This window comes from Aythya fuligula, chromosome 1 (assembly GCF_009819795.1).
Source record: "Aythya fuligula isolate bAytFul2 chromosome 1, bAytFul2.pri, whole genome shotgun sequence".
Taxonomy (NCBI): Eukaryota; Metazoa; Chordata; class Aves; order Anseriformes; family Anatidae; genus Aythya; species Aythya fuligula.
Window position 1 is genome coordinate 125204361 of NC_045559.1, and position 19217 is coordinate 125223577.

The 19217-nt window shown below is 40.3% G+C and overlaps 1 protein-coding gene across 9 annotated transcripts in view; it reads right to left on the bottom strand.

Moving 5' to 3' along the window:
* The window catches only part of CNKSR2 (connector enhancer of kinase suppressor of Ras 2), a 220823-nt gene that overhangs the window by 180856 nt on the left and 20750 nt on the right, over window positions 1-19217 (bottom strand). For all 9 annotated transcript variants that reach the window (XM_032202209.1, XM_032202225.1, XM_032202198.1 and 6 more), the window contains exon 2: window positions 1611-1774. In XM_032202209.1, coding sequence (XP_032058100.1) covers window positions 1611-1774 — 164 coding nt within the window. The remainder of the gene's footprint in view (window positions 1-1610; window positions 1775-19217) is intronic.

Genomic DNA, 19217 nt, shown 5'->3' on the forward strand with positions numbered 1-19217 from the left:
AGCAGACATTATATACAACATGGACCAGGAAGGTAGAGACTTATTGCATGAATTAAGAAGGCAGTGTTGGTCTTCACTACAAATTCCTTATTTGATATACAACTTAGTTCCATACACTATTGTCTATGATAAGGCAGCTTCAAATACAAGATGTGTCTGTTTGTCTAAAGATAACATCTTTAATTATGTAACCAGAAAAACAAAAGGAAATTTCAGCTAACAAACAAGGTTATTTCTGTGAAAATAGGATATATTTGAAAAAGCCACAATCTGTCTCCCTTGTGTGCTTAAAAGGAATTGTCCTCAGTGTTCACCCTACCGTTAATTAAGTATTTATTTTCTTGTTTTCCTTTGCATTTTCTGATGAGAAAAGTACTTTGTGACTAACTCTGTTTCCTTGTATGTCTGTACATTTTTTTTTTAAATGATGGATTGCAGCCTTTCCATTATTTAAAGAATCAACAACACAAACAAAATAAATGAGTTAACTTATCACACTGAGCTACTTCATAACCCATACATGTATTACGAATACTACTCTAAAGAAGAAAGTCTAAGGAATGTTTAAAACAAAATATCTTCCTGCACAGAAAGTCTTTTCTCCCCTTCTTTACTTTTCCTTTTACATTTTTAATTTTTCTTTTCACTCTCTTCATTACTCCTCACATCTATCTCCCAAAGTTGCAATAATAGGATATTCAGAAAAGTTGCTGCATATTGAGAACCCACAAGCCCTTCTGAAGAGCCTTTCAGAGTACCATCTTTGATTTCCTCTACTGGGATTCAGCTTCCTTAAAGCTGCTTCTGAAGCTTGGAGAAGTAGTATGCATTAAAAATCTACAGAATACCACTTCAGGCAGTCAAGTAGATCTTAGCAGAGCTGTTCACAATCCTTCCTACAGCAGAGAATGCAGACAGTGTACCCAATCTATCATTAATCTTTACAATCATACACGAAAAGTTTATAAGAATGGTAAAGCCAGCACCACACCCCTCACTGAGGGGATAATCCAAATTTTGCGTGACACAATGTGACTGAAAAGACCATTTGCAAAATCCCTCTGTATACTGCATCATAGATGTATGTATTATTTATGCATAAGATAATTATTTCAGTATTTAATCCTTTCTACTGTGAAATACAAGCAGCTATGTTTCAGCAAGCTTGAATAATCATCTAAAAAATAATTTGCTATACTCTGAGGGACTGCATAAAGGATCAGTGAAAAATTACATGGTTAATATCAGGACATTTTGTTTGTAAAGGGCAACCGGCACTCAATTACTGCTTTAAAATATACAATTATTCTACATTCCAAACCAAACACAGTCTAGTTTTGTGATTTCAGGCTTTTTTTTTTTTTTTTCCTATAAAGACAGATATGGAACTCTTAAATCTTTGGTACCAAGTTATTTAACAAGGACTACCTTAGCAATAGATATTGTTCTTTATCTTTCCTGTATTTTAAAATGTTAAATTGTTCATACATTGCATGTCAGGAGTTTCTTGAACTATTTTTTATAGTTTTTAGGTCTAGAAATCTGAATACACAAGTGATCAATATGCAAGTACTATTCGCTCCCTCCCCTTTTTGCCCCAAGAAGTTTACCAGTGCGCAGAGCAAGTCTACTGCTTCCAAGATAAGCTCCTGGTGGCCAATTCGCGTGACTCCAAGATCTTCCAGTTCTTGATGTGTAATACGTAGTAGTTGGTCGCCACTAATCTTCTCTCTCTCAAAGTTCTTAATATATTGCTGCAGGCAGTCATCAAGACCTGCAATAACAGAAAGGAAGAAGGAAAGAAAAGTTAGCAACATCTTATCCTGCCATAGAAAATCAAATCAAAATGGACTGGAGCCAAAAATCAAGCCAACAGAGGATATTTGTCCTATCTTCAAAATAAATATGTAAACATTACTAACACGAGTAATATAATTTGATGCTGCCCATAAATCATAACATTTGGAGAGCTATGGCAGCTGTGGCTTCTCTACCTCTGAACAACACCAATCACTCCTGAAGCCCAAACAGAGCCCTGAATTCTTACAGTATACTGCATTATGAATGCATATCTGACAGTCTCTAATAACAGGTGTATTAGCAATGGCTCTATCAGGAAGGGGAGAGGAGAAGTGGGAACACAGGACAGGAAGACTTTTCAGAGTGCTGCAGAAGCTATTGCATTAGTTATTAGAGTACTATAAGAGTCCAGAAATGAGGGAAAACATTTATGCCAGAGAAAAAATTCTAAGAGGAAATAGAAGTGTGAATACATTTAATGCAATGCATCGAGGAGTAACAAGCTGTCAGTGCCTCTTAACCTCTCTCCCAGCCTACCTCTGCCATTGCAGACTGCATGATGAAGAGGCAGTACTGGAGGTGCCCTCTCCTAGGAACCTGCCCTTTCCTGGGACTCTTGACTAGCAGCTCCTGAAGGGACACGCAGAAGAGTGGTGCAATGTCAGAGTGTGTTTTCTACTCTGAGATTGTTTGTACCCTGCTGATCTCCTGTTCTACAGGGCCAGGTCCTGCTCTGGGGCCACACCAAGTGTAGCTGTTCAGTTTGTGTGCCAGTCTAATGATGTGTAGCTGACTACATGACTTTGCCTGGAGCAAAGAGCATTGCAGAGCAAGAGCACACACCTCTTCCCCACCAGTCCTTGCCTCAGAGGACCAAACCAGCTCAGTGAAGCTCTGCAGCACATCAATCCCTGTGCCAAGGGGATAAGAAAGACTCCTAGTTTTGCATGGGTCTACCTAAACTTTGCACCACACTGAATACCCTCTGACGGAAGAACACAATTGATGCTGAGTATCAGGATTTGAAGAAAACCCTGAATGTATTAATTTAGCTGTGTCTTCAAAGATTGCACCTTTCTGATGTCAGTCTTCAAACAACCACAACCAGCACATATCTCCTTTCCTAATGATGGAAAGGTGTCTGCTTATTAGGTTGTAAGGCAGTGAAAACACTTTTACTTGCTAATCAAAATGCCTGAAAAATCTCAAGATATGTGGAAGAGGAAAGATCTATCTGGCTGCTGAGCAGGAGACTCACAAGAGCCTCAGTGTATAGCATAAAGCTTCTCTGAAGCTGTTTTTGTAGCATTTTCTTTTCTCTTTCACCCCTTTTAGGGTGCAGCCACACCTCCAGAGAGTCTCCACAGAGGTGGTGTTGGTGCTGCAGGCAAGCAGAGTTGCTCCAGCCCTGAGCACACCAGCACAATCTTCACATAGCTTAAACTTCTAGAATTCACACACCAAAACTAAACCACAAGCAAACATACTGTAAACAAAATCCACCGGTCCAAGAGACCAGAAATTCTCATGAGCCAGTTCCCAGTTCCAGCAGCCTCCAACCACTTTCTTCCAGAGCTTTCCACCTCATTTCTTGCTTCTCCAACAAAGTCACTTAAAGGTCTAGGTTAAACAGACATTGAGAGCCATGCCTTCCATTCACTTGCCTTTCTAAACAAATAGATGCTCAAATAACTTGTATACTCTATTATAATAGCAGAGAGTAACAAGAGGCTGAAAGAGTTGGGGTTCAGCATAGAGAGGAAAAGGCTCTGACGATACCTTAGAGTGGCCTTCCTAAACGGGGCCTACAGGAAAGCTGGGGAGGGACTCTTGGTCAGGGGGTGAACTGATAGGACAAGGGGGAATGGCTTTAAACTGAAAGAGAGTAGATTTAGGTTAGATATAAGGAGGAAATTCTTTACTCAGAGGGTGGTGAGACACTGGAACAGGTTGCCTCTATAAGCTGTGCATGCCACATTGTCGTGGTTCCGCTCGAGTGGGCAGCCGAGCTCCACCACAGCCGCTCTCTCACTCCCCCTCCTCAAAGAGGAATGGGGAGAAAATATGTGAAAAGGGCTCAAGGATTGAGATAAGGACGAGAAAATCACGCAATAATTATTGTAACGGGCAAAACAGACTCGGCATAAGGAGATAGTAAGATTTATTGCCTACAACTAACAAGCGAGAGAAGTGAGAAAACAAAGGAAAAAAAACCAAAAGCACCTTCCCCCCCCATCCACCCTTTTCCACCTCCTCCCCCCCGAGCGGCGCAGGGGAACGGGGAATGGGGGTTATGGTCAGTCTACAGCACTTCTCTGCCGCTCCTTCTCGGTCACTCTCGTCCCCTGTGCTGTGGGGTCCCACCCACGGGATGCAGTCCTTGATGAACTGATCCGGCGTGGGCTTCCCACAGGCAGCAGCTCTTCCAGAACTGCTCCAAATATGGGTCCGTACCACGGGGTCCATCCCTCAGGAGAAAACTGCTCCAACCTGGCTCCCCTACGGGCAGCAGCTCCTGCCAGGTCACCTGCTCCTGCGTGGTCTCCTCTCCACGGGCTACAGGTCCGGCCCGGAATCTGCTCCGGCAGGGGTCTTCCACAGGCGGCAGCCTCCGTCGGTGCAGGGCCACCTGCTCCACCGTGGTCTCCTCCACGGGCTGCAGCGTGGAACCCTGCTCCACCGTGGTACTCCATGGGCTGCAGGGGGACATCCTGCTTCACCATGGTCCTCACCACAGGCCGCAGGGGACTTCTGCTCCGGCGCCTGGAGCACCTCTCCCCCTCCTTCTACACTGACCTTGGTGCAAGGCTGTTCTCCCACTCCCTTGACTCTCCCGGCTGCTGTGTGGCGCAGCGTTTTTTCCCTGTCTTAAATATGCTCTCACAGAGGCGCAAAACAACATCGCTTATTGGCTCGGATCTGGAAAACAATGGGGCCCTTCCCAAACATGGGGCAGCTTCTAGATCTTTCTCACAGAAACCACCCCTATGGCTCCCTGCTACCAAAACCTTGCCACGTAAACCCAATACACACATCCCTTGAAATGCTCAAGGCCAGGTTGGATGGGGCTTTGAGCAACCTGGTCTAGTGGTAGGTGTGCCAGCCTACGGCAGAGGGGTTGGAATTAGATGGTCTGTAAGGTCGCTTCCAACCCGCGCCATTCTGTGATTCTATGATCAGGTTACACCTTACCATGCAGCTCTCAAATGTGCTTGACCAGCTTGAGAGAAGCTAAAAATTGTTCCGTAAGTCACCAATAATGAGAAATACACGTAGTTTAATTCTTATTAAGAGCAATGACATACAAAAGCTTTTATTCTCCTTAGTTTCATTCCCCTACAGACTTGGCTATGAATTACCAGAACCACCAACTCTGATCCATAAAAGGACTTTGCCGCCAAACATATGCACAGAACAGAAGACAGGAACACTAATGCTTTGTGGAGTGCCTTTCCCCACTTTGCACTTAACTAATGAATACTCAGGCTTTGGCCCTTAGAACTGCTTTTAAGTGAAACTACTGTTTCACTGTAAAACACCACAATACACACATACACCGTGTGGTGTACAATGAAGACCTTAATGTCTAAGACACCACTGCTTCTGAACATGTCAAAGAGTATGAGTCCAAAAGCATTTCAGTGGGTGCCCTCAACTCATCCATATGCTGACATTTATTTTACGCACTAGGTAATGTGCACTACTATTAGCAAACAGGTAAGTGGCAATACAGATCAGTTATTCTTTTCTGCCTGACACCTGGAAGAAAGGCTATTTACCAACTCCCAGTTCTATAAGAACTCACTTAGACATTTAACTTTCAAAAGAAAATAATTTTCTTTCAAGCCTTTTTAAATCCATTTGACTTGTTCTCCCTTACACGCATACACAGGATACCACCATCATGAAGAATATGATAAGAGGCTTCTTGATTTATCCATATTTGTACCTATTTTCTTCAAAAGCACTCTTAAGTGCAAGTTTTCCATTTGGGAAATTAATTGCATGACCTATGTTACAAGCACCGTCTCTTGTACAATGACATTTATTTTTTGAAAGAAATTGAATATTCTTGACAATGAACAAAATGGTTAATCTAAAATATATTAAAAATAGACTGTAGATGTGCTTTTGCTAAATGACTAAAAAAAGACAGCAGTAAGTACTTCTGATATGCCTCAACATAAGTCCCACACTGCTTACATAGACTTCTGAATGAGAATAATGCAATTAGAGTATTCAACGTCATCAGGTTTCAAAAAAAAAAATAATGAATTCCCAATAAGGGACTAGCAGCACAAATCCAGAATAAGACATGACAGATGCACTTAATAAACACTTACGGAAAATTAATTCTAAATAAAGCCTATATTCTTCCTCTGCCTGCTATCTGTGTATTTTTGTCATTCAGATGTAATATAGACAGATGCATATAGTTCATATAAGGTAAGAAAAAATTAAAGAAAACAAAAATATTACTGGCAATTGCTTGACTCACCAATTTCATAAAAAACAGATCCAGGAAAGAACAAAATAATTTAACTGTAGATTGCATGACATTTTCAGAATAGTTTGCCACAATTACTTCCCCTCACTCCCTAAATAGAATATTCTTATAAAAAGTCATTTATTTCTGTCGTTTTATTTCTTAATTAAAGACCACTAATTCTTTCTGTAAACAAAACTGCACACTGATAGGAGATACTAACAATACAAAAGGGCAGTCAGTGCTGCTCACCCACATCTTTCATCCTCCCAGAGCCACGGCAGACAGCCTTGTTTTCCAGCAGCAAGTGAACTGTAGGGAACTGGCATTCCTGGCTTATGATGCCATTTGACTTGGGGCAGGACAAGACATACCAAAAAACATCAAGCACCTGGGCTCCATCAAGACACCCTGGAAGCCAGCATGGAAAGCACAGATTTCTCTTTTGCAATACTGTCTTAACCGCATCCACCCAACTTCAGTGTAATAGAAATTATTCTGTCATGCTCTGCTCCTCTTCTATGCCCAGATGCTCTCATATTCAAGGATATCATACAACTCACACATCACAGGAATCCCAGCAAATAACTCAGTTTGATGGACTATTCCCTGTTCCTAGCCATGGGTGCAACTGAGGTTGCCAAATACTTAATAGTCCTGGATATTTCAAGAACAACAGTTTTTCTACAAAAATCAGGTTCATTATTTTATTATGGATGTATAAGGTCCCATAGGATATTGGAGAGGTTTTGTGACATCAATGAACAAGTAACAGCCTCATATACAACAGCCCCCCTCCTCGTCAAACTAACCCTAAGATACTGAGTATTGAATTATTGAGTTTTTTTTTTTTTTTTTTTTTTTTTGAAAGAGTCCTCAAGTCTCATGCTCCAGCAATATGACAGACTTCCCAGGAGGCCAGCTCTTCAAGAACCACTCCTCCATGTGGGGTGCTTCCCACCTGAACTTTCCAGCCAGGGAGCTTGGCAATGCTGCCTAGATCCCACTACTGCACTCTCATTACCCAGACAGTTTGACGGGGGTCTAGGAGAGCAATTAAGGTGGGAAACTAATACATTGCACTTTTTGTCAGCCAGCATCCCACTGAGGTATTCTGTGTGCAGATATACTGTTCTCTGCATTAACAGAGAAGAAGCAACTCTCTTCATTAAGTTTAAAGAAAGCTCTATCTTGTGTAACTAAACAAATAACAAGCAACAACAAAGGTAAAAATAAAATAAAAAAGCCACTCCAGAGGAAACTGCTAAGAAGTCTGTGCTTTTAATATCAAAAGAAAAAACTTCCCTAGAAAAGTTTCTCTTTCAAGTAGAACACAACATAGATGTTTTCTTCCCTACTCTGTCATTGAGTTCTGCCTTCTGTGAGCCAAGCCAGAGTTCACCAATTCATTAACAATTTTTAATGGCTCATTGATGTGAAATTGTGCAGATTTCTATGCAGTGAATTCCCATTTTTACAATGGCACAATAGAAACTGATAAGAAAATGTTTATTTATTTATTTAACTCTTTTTTATTATAACTCATGTGATTTTCTGGAATAAGATTGTATGATGCAGTGCTACCCTCAGGGGAAATCTTCCATACTTGCAGTCTTCTAACTAATAACACAATCGCACACTTCACTATCCCTCTGAGGTATTATTTTCCATGTGTGTAATAGGTTACCTTTTGAAACAAGCAAGCCAACAAACAACCCTGTAATTCAGCACCAGAATAGGTTATGCACATCTGTCGTAAGTCAGTTAAATGACCCTCTCCATTAAATACATCCTCCAATTCTGATCCCACTATCTACTCTGCAAGAAGTCTTTCCTCCCTCCTCTCTGTGACTTTCTGTAAAAACTGAGCTATTTGCTGAGCCTGTAACAGAAGCTAGGGTAAGGACTCTGACAGTCTAAAATGTGGATTAGATGTACACAAGCACAGTGGCAGTGCATCTTAGTTACAGCAAAAGCGCAAATTTGTTTCTTCTGAAAATCCAACCAATTTAAATTACCCATATTGTGTGTAAGTGGCTCTTTAAGAGATCAGTGCACTCTTAAAAAAAAGTATTTCAAATTATGATAAAAAATAATCATCATTTTCTACGACTAGATTCCTACTCTAACCAGCTACTCAGATATACATGAGAAAATACAGCTGTAAAAATAGTGGCAACTAGGTAGAATATTTTTCCCCAAATTGATGGCAAAGGAATTTTTTCTTAGGATTGGAAAAATACAATGAAATGACAGAGTATGTGTACTTATTAGTCTTCTTTCCAGTTTGGGGTTAAGGGAAATATTATGAACATTACAGGTGTAGCCATCATGCCTGAAACTTTGACAGAGAAGTGTATTTTTATGCTCCCTTGGTAAATCAGAATGAGGATGTAAACTGACAACTTCCCTTGGTATGTCCTTGTTCTGTAATCCCAGCAATAATGTGCAGACAATACATATTTTGCATGGGAGGGGAAAACACTTGGCTTTCTTAAAGTGATGGGTTTGCTTTTAATTTGAAGCAAACAAATTCATCTTTCAATCTGGTAACAGGAAGACTGTGCCCTACCTGAACTCCATTAGTTTCACACCTTAACAAATGTAAATTCAGGCAATGGACTGTAGCACAGAATTTAACAAGTCATTAGGAGAAAAAAGTTTAAAATGGAGTTTAAGGTAAACTGAGCATTTAGATAGTTTAGATACAATGCCTTTTCAGATTGTAAACTACATTTACAGTTTTACCTTTTTACTCAAACTAGTGTGATGGAAGGAACTGCCAAAACATTCTCTTAACTTACTCTTAAGGACTGACTCCATGTGGGTTCACTCATGTCACACACCATTTTAACTTAAATGTCCAATTGAGTTCCTGATAAGTTAAAACTGTGCTATCATTCACAGGTTTGCAACTAGGCTTTATCAATCTAAGGCTGGTGAGCTACTGATGTATTTGCTTTCTTTATACAAAAAGAGGCTTTCCTCATGCCAAGGAGCAAGACAATAAAACAAAATTTCTTCCTGTCTTCCAGGTCAAGAACAGATCTGCTCCTGGGTACGGCCAGCAGCCCAGAGCAGGCAGTTATCCTTTCTCCAGCAGCTCTTATCTGGGATACACACTCAGGTGTCCTTCACAGGGGAACCACAGCATAAGGCAAGTGATGAAAAAGGGCAGGTTTCACCACAGTTTGTAGATGGGAGATGTCTATTCCCCACCTCAGGGATGTTTCCTGCACTGGGGTCTGCAGCACCTCCCAGGTCTCATGTGTGACAAGCAGATGTCACAGCTGTCAGTGTCAAATGACAAAGCAGAGACCAGAATCCATTTAAGTGCTATAGATGGCAAATTGGAGGATTGTATAGTAGCAAAAAAGTAATGTCCCGTCCCAAAGAAGCACTGCAAGTAGAATGGCAAAAGAAACAAGAGAAGCAGCTTTCATTCTGGATTGAGGAAAAAGTACCTTATTTTTAAAACTGAAAAAAAAAAATAATAATAATAATAATTGCAGGCACTGGATTTATTAATGAAAAAATGCCAAGTTGCTGAATTACAAGAATATTTACAAAACAGCCAATTACTTTGTGTACTGGTTATCTGCAATTTCAGGCAAAAACCCTCTAACCGTAAGATGTATTTGTCCATTACTACAAAGAATTATTCGCTCCCTCTCCCTACATTAGTCAAAGGAAACTCAAAAAGCATTTTAAACAAACATTAAAAGTGACTGAAGGAGTGATTATTGGGACCTTTTCCAACATAACATATTTATTCATGGAATACAGTATAATATGTTCGTCATGTGCAGCTTAGGGTCGGGTTGATTTTTTATTTATTTATTTTTGTAAACTAGGAGCTAACTGTTGATAGTCAAAACAGTAGCTAAAAGATGCTACTAACTGAAATATACACCATTTATTTTAAGTAATGAAAGGAAAACAGTAAGAAAAAAACACTATATCCACTAGACATATACCACTCTCGCCAGAAAAGCATGTTAAATTTGTTAATTATTTAAATTTAAATAATAAGCAATGAAGAACTTTTAGTTCAGATGTGAACTTTTAGGCAGAATATGTGGACATGAAAACAAGCAATGCAACCATAATGTAGCCTCTCCTGAGGGTATTATAAACGCTAAGATCCTGGCTAGCAGAGAAGAGGTGCTGCATACAGCACTGAGGTAAACACAGAAGGCATTGCACTGGGCTCCTGAAGAGATGCACAAAATATCAAGTGGAAATCGAATTATTTTTTAGATCTTGCACTGTACTCTGCATTTAAGGTTATTGTCAGGAGAAGGGTGATAAGGTGCCAGTAAACAAGGAGAAAGTTATGCCAAGCGAGAACTGGGGAGCCAAAGAGAGCATTCATGAAGGTGCTGGGTTGAAACCCAATTTGGGGTGAGAGAATTACTGTCCCAAGCCAGTACTAATTCTGTAATTAAAAAAACAAATCCAGTTCTAGTAATCCAACTCTTGAATGTCTGCAGTTTCTGTGCCTACAGATACAGTCGCATTTCACAATCGTGAGCTCTTATGAGACCTGGATAAATATTCATTATATGAGAGTGTTGGTAATAAATGGCAATTTTGTTCATCAAAAAACTGCAGAAACATCAAAACTGAACATATGGTACCTGGCTCATCAATAGCTCTGCTTTAAAAAAACATGTGTGCTGAACAACTTTTAAAGGGTTTTATTGGAGGAAAAAAAAAAAAAGTAAATTAAAACAAGGAGGAGGAGAAGCAGAAACTATATATGTAGACTGACTACAAGCATGATTTAAAGCTATACAAGACCGAACTGGGTGCAGTGTTGAACTGGGTTTGTCTGGGATGGCATTAACCTTCCCTAGAGCAGCCCACACAGCGCTGTGCTCTGCATCTGTGGCTAGCACAGTGCTGGCATCACACCCATGTCCTGACTACTGCCACCCATGTCCAGCTATAGCCGATCAGCACACATACGGCATCCAGGCCCCCTCCAGGTCACAGCCAAAGGGTAGCAAGCTGTGAATGGGCAAGGGGAAGGAGAAGGAGAAGGGGGGGCTCTTGTTAGGGAAGCACTGGTCTTTCCAAGCAATCACTGTGCGTGTCGAGGCCCTGCTTCCCAAGACATGGCTGAACATCACTTGCTAATGGGAAGTAGAGAATGTTTGTTTTCTCTCTCTTTGCTCTGCACTGCCTTTGCTTGTTTTTCTTTCTTTTCTCTTTACTTACACTGTCCATATCTCAACCTGTGAGCTTTTTTTTCACCCCCATCATATTTTCTCCCCCTCCTCTTCCTTTGAGGAGGGGGAGTGAGAGAGCAGTTGTGGTGGAGTTCAGCTGCCCTTCAGTGTGCAATGACCACAAGTGTCTAATAGGCCAAGTTTTCAATAAAACTGGTCCTTGCTGTTAGACTACTTACAATCAGGGCTTATTATGGAAAGTAAGGCTTGTTAATTATGAGAACAATATCCAGCATTGTGTTTATCTGTTGATAAATGTAATCATTCATATTTCTCTGGGTGCTTTTTGTTTTCATTCTGCCCATCTGTATACCAAAGCCAAATCTTTACACGAGCACATATGAATTTTGCTAAATATCTGAAATCTTAAAACGTGGATAATACTGCAACATCCAACATTGGGCTATATTTTTATGAAATTCAAGGATTAGTATCCCTGATTATCAATATTGTTCTCCATGTAAGAGGTTATAATTATTGTTATATTTAGGACTCTTATTATTGGATTACAACGATTACATTGTTCAACTCCAGCTGTGGCCTTTGCACACCAGAAATGCTGAAGTGTGCTGAAAAGTTAGTGTGGCTCATAATGGTAGCGGAAATCTCTTTGCGAGTGGAAGGGAGGGGAGCTTGCCAAACAACCCACAGCATCATTAAAAATCAGGAATCCCTCAAATAAAGCTAATCAAAGGAAAGCATGCATTACTCCTGATAAACACTACTACATCCAACTGCAGGGGCATAGGGCAGGCATAATGAGGATGGTAGAAAGTGTGCATTCATCCTCATAATTGAATGTATAAAATGACAGATTTTAAATTCAGACTTAGAAGTTCAGTGCAATTTCAGAGGCATCTAGGGATAAGCTAGAAACATCTGAACTGTAAGGAATCTTTCTTTTTCTTTATGAAGGAATCCCACTTGTATTCAGAACAAAGAGGAGCTAGGCTGACTGAGGACAGGGAGGTTGTTTGAATACTGTACTGTACCAGAACCAGAAGTTCTCCAACAAGTTATCCAAGCATCATCAATATTATGAAATTAGAAACAGTAAATGAAATACTTCCATAAAATTTCTCAGAGGAAATCCCATCATCTCAAGGAGGCATTGTCCTGACACAAGGCCCTTGATAAACTGTTTTTTTCCCTCCATGAAATTCAAGCTGTTTAACTAATGAACTCAGATCCCTGAACAGCTAGCTTTATTTCTACTGTTTCACTTGGCAGTTTTCACTCTCACACAATCTCTCTACTCCCCTTTCATCATGCGTACTCCAGTTTGCACATAACCTCAAAAAGGGAAGTCTTTTTGGGACCAATCAATCTTTAACTTCTTCCTCAAAGTACCACTTTTCTCTTCTAAATATCACATGCAAACTAAAATGTATTGCAACTGTTCTGGCATTTTTTTCAGTCAGCATTATAAAATTATGGTCCTAAATACCATTCACTAAAATCTATTTTATCTATTTGTGTTTCATAAGAATTTTTATTTTTACCCTCAAATGTTCCAATTTTTACCCCCATGATTCCCTGTACATCTGCCTGTATCCCTAGCCCTGCAGGGATTCGACATTTTCTAAGAACTTGCTACCATACGTCAAACTCTAAAGAGTAACCTCCTTTCTAATTGGTTTCCCCTAAAATACAAAGCAATTTTTGAAAGAGCACAACAAAGTTTCTCAGTATGTGTTCTGACTTTACACTTCCTAGAGGTTTCTGTTTATACTGGTGCAAAGCAACTTTGCAAGATTAAAGTTTACAAAAAGAGCAACTGTCCATCCAATGACAGCATGTGCCTTTATTACTTCTCTAGTACATCTCTCAAGGATGCAATAAGAGTAATGATATTAAAATACACTGAAGGCAGTACCACCTGGTTCAAGCCCAGCACCAGCATGTTGGTGCCAGAGTGGCCGAGGGCGAGGGCGCAGTCTGCCCAAGGCAAACCTACACTCCAACTGGTCTAGCCCCAGGGCTGCAGCTGCGACCACACTTATGCTAATTCACAGCCCCTGCCCAATGAAGAATTCTGCACCATGCAGGGGTGATAAATTAACAAATTCCCAAATATGACTGCAAGTATTGAAATGCAACCACTGCATCCCCCAAGGATGGAAGGCTTTGTCTAAATAGGTGTGGTACTGGCTTCTCCAGCAGCTCGAAGGGATTGTGGGGCTCAAATACCCCCTCAGGACTTGAGATATGAAAGTCCAATTTTCCGTAGCTTTTTCACCATCTCTCATGATTATTTGCAGCTGTGCTTTACATGATCACATACAACTATAGGAAGTGCAAATCCGTCAAGTGTCCAAGCCTACAGCAGGCACGCAGGAGTGAAAATCTCTCCAAACTCCGAATGAACTCTTGCAACGCCCATGCAATTCCCAGGCTTGAAGCTTTCTTGAGCAGAAGTTCACACAATTCAGCACAGTGTGAGATTTGGGACGGTTTTAGGGTTGTGGGCAGAATAGCTGTACATCCCCCTCCACATGACAAAGAAACATCTGTAACTTAAAATCACTGGTCGAATACTTTGATATGCGTAGGAGTGCCTTAAGGAAGAAAAGGGAAAGCTGTACTTCTAATATTCATCACTTCCTTACAGCAATACTTTAGATGTCTCAGCAAGCATCCTACATCTCCACAAAATATAAATGAATCATATATTAAAGGGCAAAAAAAAAAAAAAAAAAAAAAGTATAACATGTAAGACAGTCAAAAGATGTTTATTTAAGCCAAGCACACCCCTGACATTAACCGAGTAAGTAAATAAGTACTGGTTGTTCTTTCAAATGCCTTTGCATGTTTGCATCTTTACAGGGTGCTCTGGAGCAGCCACATTAAACACACTGTTGTTGTCACAAGAAGGGCCCTCCTCTTCTCCCTCCCTCACATGGGCTAATATATGCTATTACGCAAAATAGTCAAATAAGCTCTGCAACAGCCTTTATTATAGTTCTTCACCATGAAAGCCACCTTTGCTGCCAAGAATTTGTTAAGCTACAATGCATCTTTTTGGAGCGAGCTGGAACATCATGTCCCTGAAGAAATAGTACAACAGTTGTCAGAGCTATACTTTACCTCAATACTGTAGACTGCTTCCCACCATTGCAGAAATCAGTTACTAGTTTAGATAAGCCTTCAAGATTTATTTGGTGATGCCGTCAGACAGTCTACGGATTTCATAAAGCACAGCAATTTGGCTAAAAGCAAAGCAATTCATTTTGCAACGCAAGCAATGCCTCAACTTTGTCCTGCTGACACTCAACCTCTCTCCAGAGCAGTGGTAGATAAGATACTAGGCTTGACTGGGAATGCTTGCAGGATGGCTTCCATCCATGCTCCAAGGGAACCTCTCCTAAATTTGATCTGCCTTCCAACAGAAGCAAGACCATCCAGTGTACATAGGCTCTGTCTGCTTTACCTCAGAAGGGATTTCAGGATTAAGACAGAACCGTAGTGACATTACCTGTAACTGGACAGAACGTGTACAAATAACTTCACAAACAGCCTTACAACTTTATTACATGCTGATACGCACAAATCCCATCTATGCTAAGAAGTCAAAAAATATTCACTTTTGAGCTTCTTGGCTAAGACAACCTGCTACAAATTATATCCAAAGCAGAAACCTCTATATAAAAATACATGCAAGGACAGCTTTGAGTGCCTGCTCTTCCCAACTCTCTTTCTCTCATTAAAAGAGAATAACATATACCATAATGTAAAATTTATAATAGGAACTGTAAACCTGCAAACTGGGAGTGCAACCCATATAACTCGATCATGGGAAAATATATTTGTTAGTTTTCTATTTTATTTGGCAATACACTTAAAATAATGTCATCAGCTTTGCATAAATTGTAAATACATAAAAACTCAACCAAAATCTCTTATAGTGACATTGTAAGCTACACTTTTTCTAGTTTCTCATTTTGCATAATCACACATTAATTGCTCATACGATTTATCCATGAGAAAAAAGCAGTAAGCAGGAATTAGATCCTTCAGACTGAATTTATCTACAGTGACATTTTGGTCTCTTTCAAGTCTCATCAATGTTATATCCCCAGGAAAGAGAAATGAATGTACACGTGGAAAGTAATGTGTGCATGCGTCACACAAAATTAATAACAGTTTGTTTTTAACTATTAACCACATAGCACTAAATCAATGGCATGAGACCTCTGTCCCCAAAGATTTATGGAAAGACAAGATGAGGTATTTCATTAAATGGTAATGTTACATGGTATATACATTTGTGCAAAATACTGCAGTTTAGTGTTGCTAAATATACATACACATTTACTTAGCCAGTGTAGAGGCCTAATGCTGGGAAAACCTCAGGAAAAATATTGAGACTCCCACACTTTGATACTGTTGCAGGGAACATTCAGAACCTTTGATGGGAAGCTGGAGGATGAACGCCACTCTCAACCTCCCAAGCAATTAATGTAGAAAGAGGCCAGAAGCATCACAGAAAATGAGTCATCAATGAAGGTTCCTAGACCCCTACTTGTATGGAGCCATACAGAAAGCAATGCAAGACAAAGTGATGCTCTTGCACATTTTGCTTAGATGTACTTGCAAACAGCCTGGCACCAAGCCACATGGGATGTATGGCAAACTAAACCCAAGAACATGTTTAGAGAGACTGCAGTTCCACATGCTCTCATGTATTGTTGCCATAGCTTATTAAATAAGGAGTTTTGTCATGAATGCATTCTGACCTTGGTTTTCTTTGAGTGATCTTCATCCTTTCTTCTACAACATCCCCAGCCAGCAGAACTAAATACTCATATCAGTCAATATGGGATAAAGTTTCTCAGTTGTGGATATCCCTGCCTATTTCTCCAAAACATCACCAAGAGGTAAATGGTGTTTAAATGCTTCCTGTGTTAGCAATATGTAGCCAGTGGTAGTACACTTGTTCTCTTGTTCTTGTTGAGTATCTCCTGCCCATTCAAGCATTGTTCACTTTATGTTGAAAAGTACTAGAAAGGGTACTCAGTATAAAATACCAAGTATTGTGCTAATAAATGATCAAGACTTAATCTAAAGCTGGAAAAAAAAAAGTACCAAAAAAAAAAAAAAAATCAGAATTTTCACCCTGAAGAGTTTAAAAGAACTTGTTATATGCCCCGGGGTTTTGTTTGTTTGTTTGTTTTACTGCATGAGATCCCTTATTCCATATTTACTCTTAAAAGCATACCTGAAATATAGGTTAGATGACGTTTCAAGTAGTCATAAAAGCTGAATAAATTAATAGCCTTTTGATCATAAAAATTCTGTCTAACTTCGCATGCCTTCTTCCTTGTCACTAAAGAGTAAAGGAAACAATTGTCCCTGTTACCTGCCCCAGAATTCTCCCGTCTCATTAAAAATAAAATTTCTGAGCCTCAGTGAGACTTAAAGGGAGGCATTTTTGAGAGACAGAGGACACATTTATTTCCAAGTACCTGTTCTAAGGTATCAAGTGTACCATTTGACCATTGTTTCCAAATGCCAAGTAGTCTGTTGGACATGTATCTATCAGCTATATTCTGATCTTGCACTGGCACCCTCATGCTTAAATATTATTTCAGCCTCCTATAATTCCTTAACACTCTTCAGTTCTTTTAGGATCTTTTTGCTAACTTGAACTATTTCATAAATAACAGGCCTTTTAATAATAAAGCATACACAAAGTTAAGCACTGGTAGGCAGGGACTGAAAAAATCTCATATCTATAAAGGTACAGTGCCATCCTGCTTCTCATGACAGGTTCTGCACTGCTAAAGAGCTGGTTCTCTGCATAATGGCCAGTTTCATGACTGTAATACAGAGAAAAGTGGAAAATGGAAGAGGCTTCTGAAGCTTTAATATCTTCACATTAAAATTCAGGCAAACCGCTGTTATATTTTTGAAAAGAAAAATAACAGCATGACAACTTAGGACACACCAGTTTCTCAGGCAGCACTTTAAAGTTGAGAGTCATGGGCAGAAGGCAGCTCCCTTCACTGGAGCGGTTCTGCACAACACACTGCTCCAGCACCTCAGCTGGCGGCCAGATGATTCAACTCCTCCCTGAAGACCATGGCCTTCTGCCCAGCTGCCCAGGCTCCTTCACCTGAAGGTACAGCATCCCCACCTGCAGCCCACTCCCCAAGGAGCAAAAGTACTGGGAGCTTTGCACAGCAGCAAGAATTTAGCTGGCAACTCCTGTGAACCAGTGATGCAACCCTTAACAAATGAAAACCTCTCACATGGCTCAAAATACCCTGCCACAATACTCTGTCGGGAAGGCCACATGGCCAACCTGCGATTACAGAATGACAAAAAAATCTTAACCACGGGCAAGATTTGGTGAGAACACTAGCCACCATCTTCAGCAGATGGGAAGGGAAATCTTGTTAGAATTCTCAATAGGACAATCTGTCTTACCACCAACCTAGAGGCTGCATAAAGACCAGGTATTTTTTGCCTGTATCAAAACAGCTCTCTTTTCTTCTTTTTCTAGTGCCACCACCAGCAAAAATTTTCGTCAGCACATCTGTTACATTACCAGCTCAACCTTCTACCTTTCTTCCTTATCTCCTTATTCTCTTTGCAGCTACACAGTAAATGGGAAAAACAATATTATTCTAGGAGCCATTTTTCACCCTCCTCCTTCCCCTTGCATGAGCCGAGGTCAGAGTCTCCTGCAGCACACCACTTTCATAAATGGCAGGAGCCACAAAGCGGACTGACAAGACCCTTGAGGATTTAGCTGCTGCAAGAGAGCTGCTGTTAACATCAGTGAAGCCACCTGGAGAGTGTGTTACTACTTCCACCTTACTGCTGCTACCTGGAAAATCCGTGACTAGCAGCAGATGTTTCAAAGTCATCCTCCAAGAATCAGGCTGGCAATATTGTGGTGCCCCAGAAACCCACATTTCTTTTACATATATATACATATATACAAATTCAACCTTTGAGCAGCCTGCAGGGATCCTCCCTCTGCATCAGGAGGAGAGCTGCTTCTCCACCATTGGCAAAGAAATTTTATTATGAGCTGTTCACATCATAAAGCCAGTCCTTGGCAGTCGAGCCATGCTTTGACTTCCAAGCGTTCAACAGGAGATTCTGTTAATGAAACTCTTTTAACCAACATTATTCAGGTAGAGAGCGATTCCTTAACATGTGTCCCACAAAGTCTGAGCACCACATTAGTGTTGGGCCCATCTTCTCTGACACAACTTGACACTTCAGCCATATGTTAAGCTCTGAAGCATCTGTTCCATAATAAACTGTTACATGCTTGCCAAGAACCTAAGCACTGCCTTTTGGATGCGTATTGCTAAGTTGCAAGCCATAATTTAATACTCATCTGACATTGATGGTGACCCAATGTTTAATGGAGCTTAATGCTCTTCTGATGCCACTGATTAAATTATTGCTCAGTAGTCCAGTTTCATAATCTACAATTTGCAAGGAAGCAAGACAGATACACAGACACTGTCTCCTCTCACATCAGTGAAGCAGCTCACTGTCAGGGAAAGGTCCCCTAATTGAAATTATAGGTAAGTACACTACAGTGTATCATTCATCAATACAGAATTTTGTTTAGATGCTTGAACCCAATTATATAATTATGAAAAAGCAAAACAGGAGTTATTCCCAAGTGCAAGGGGAAAATATGGGTAAAAGCCTTGACCCAGCATGTGCAATGA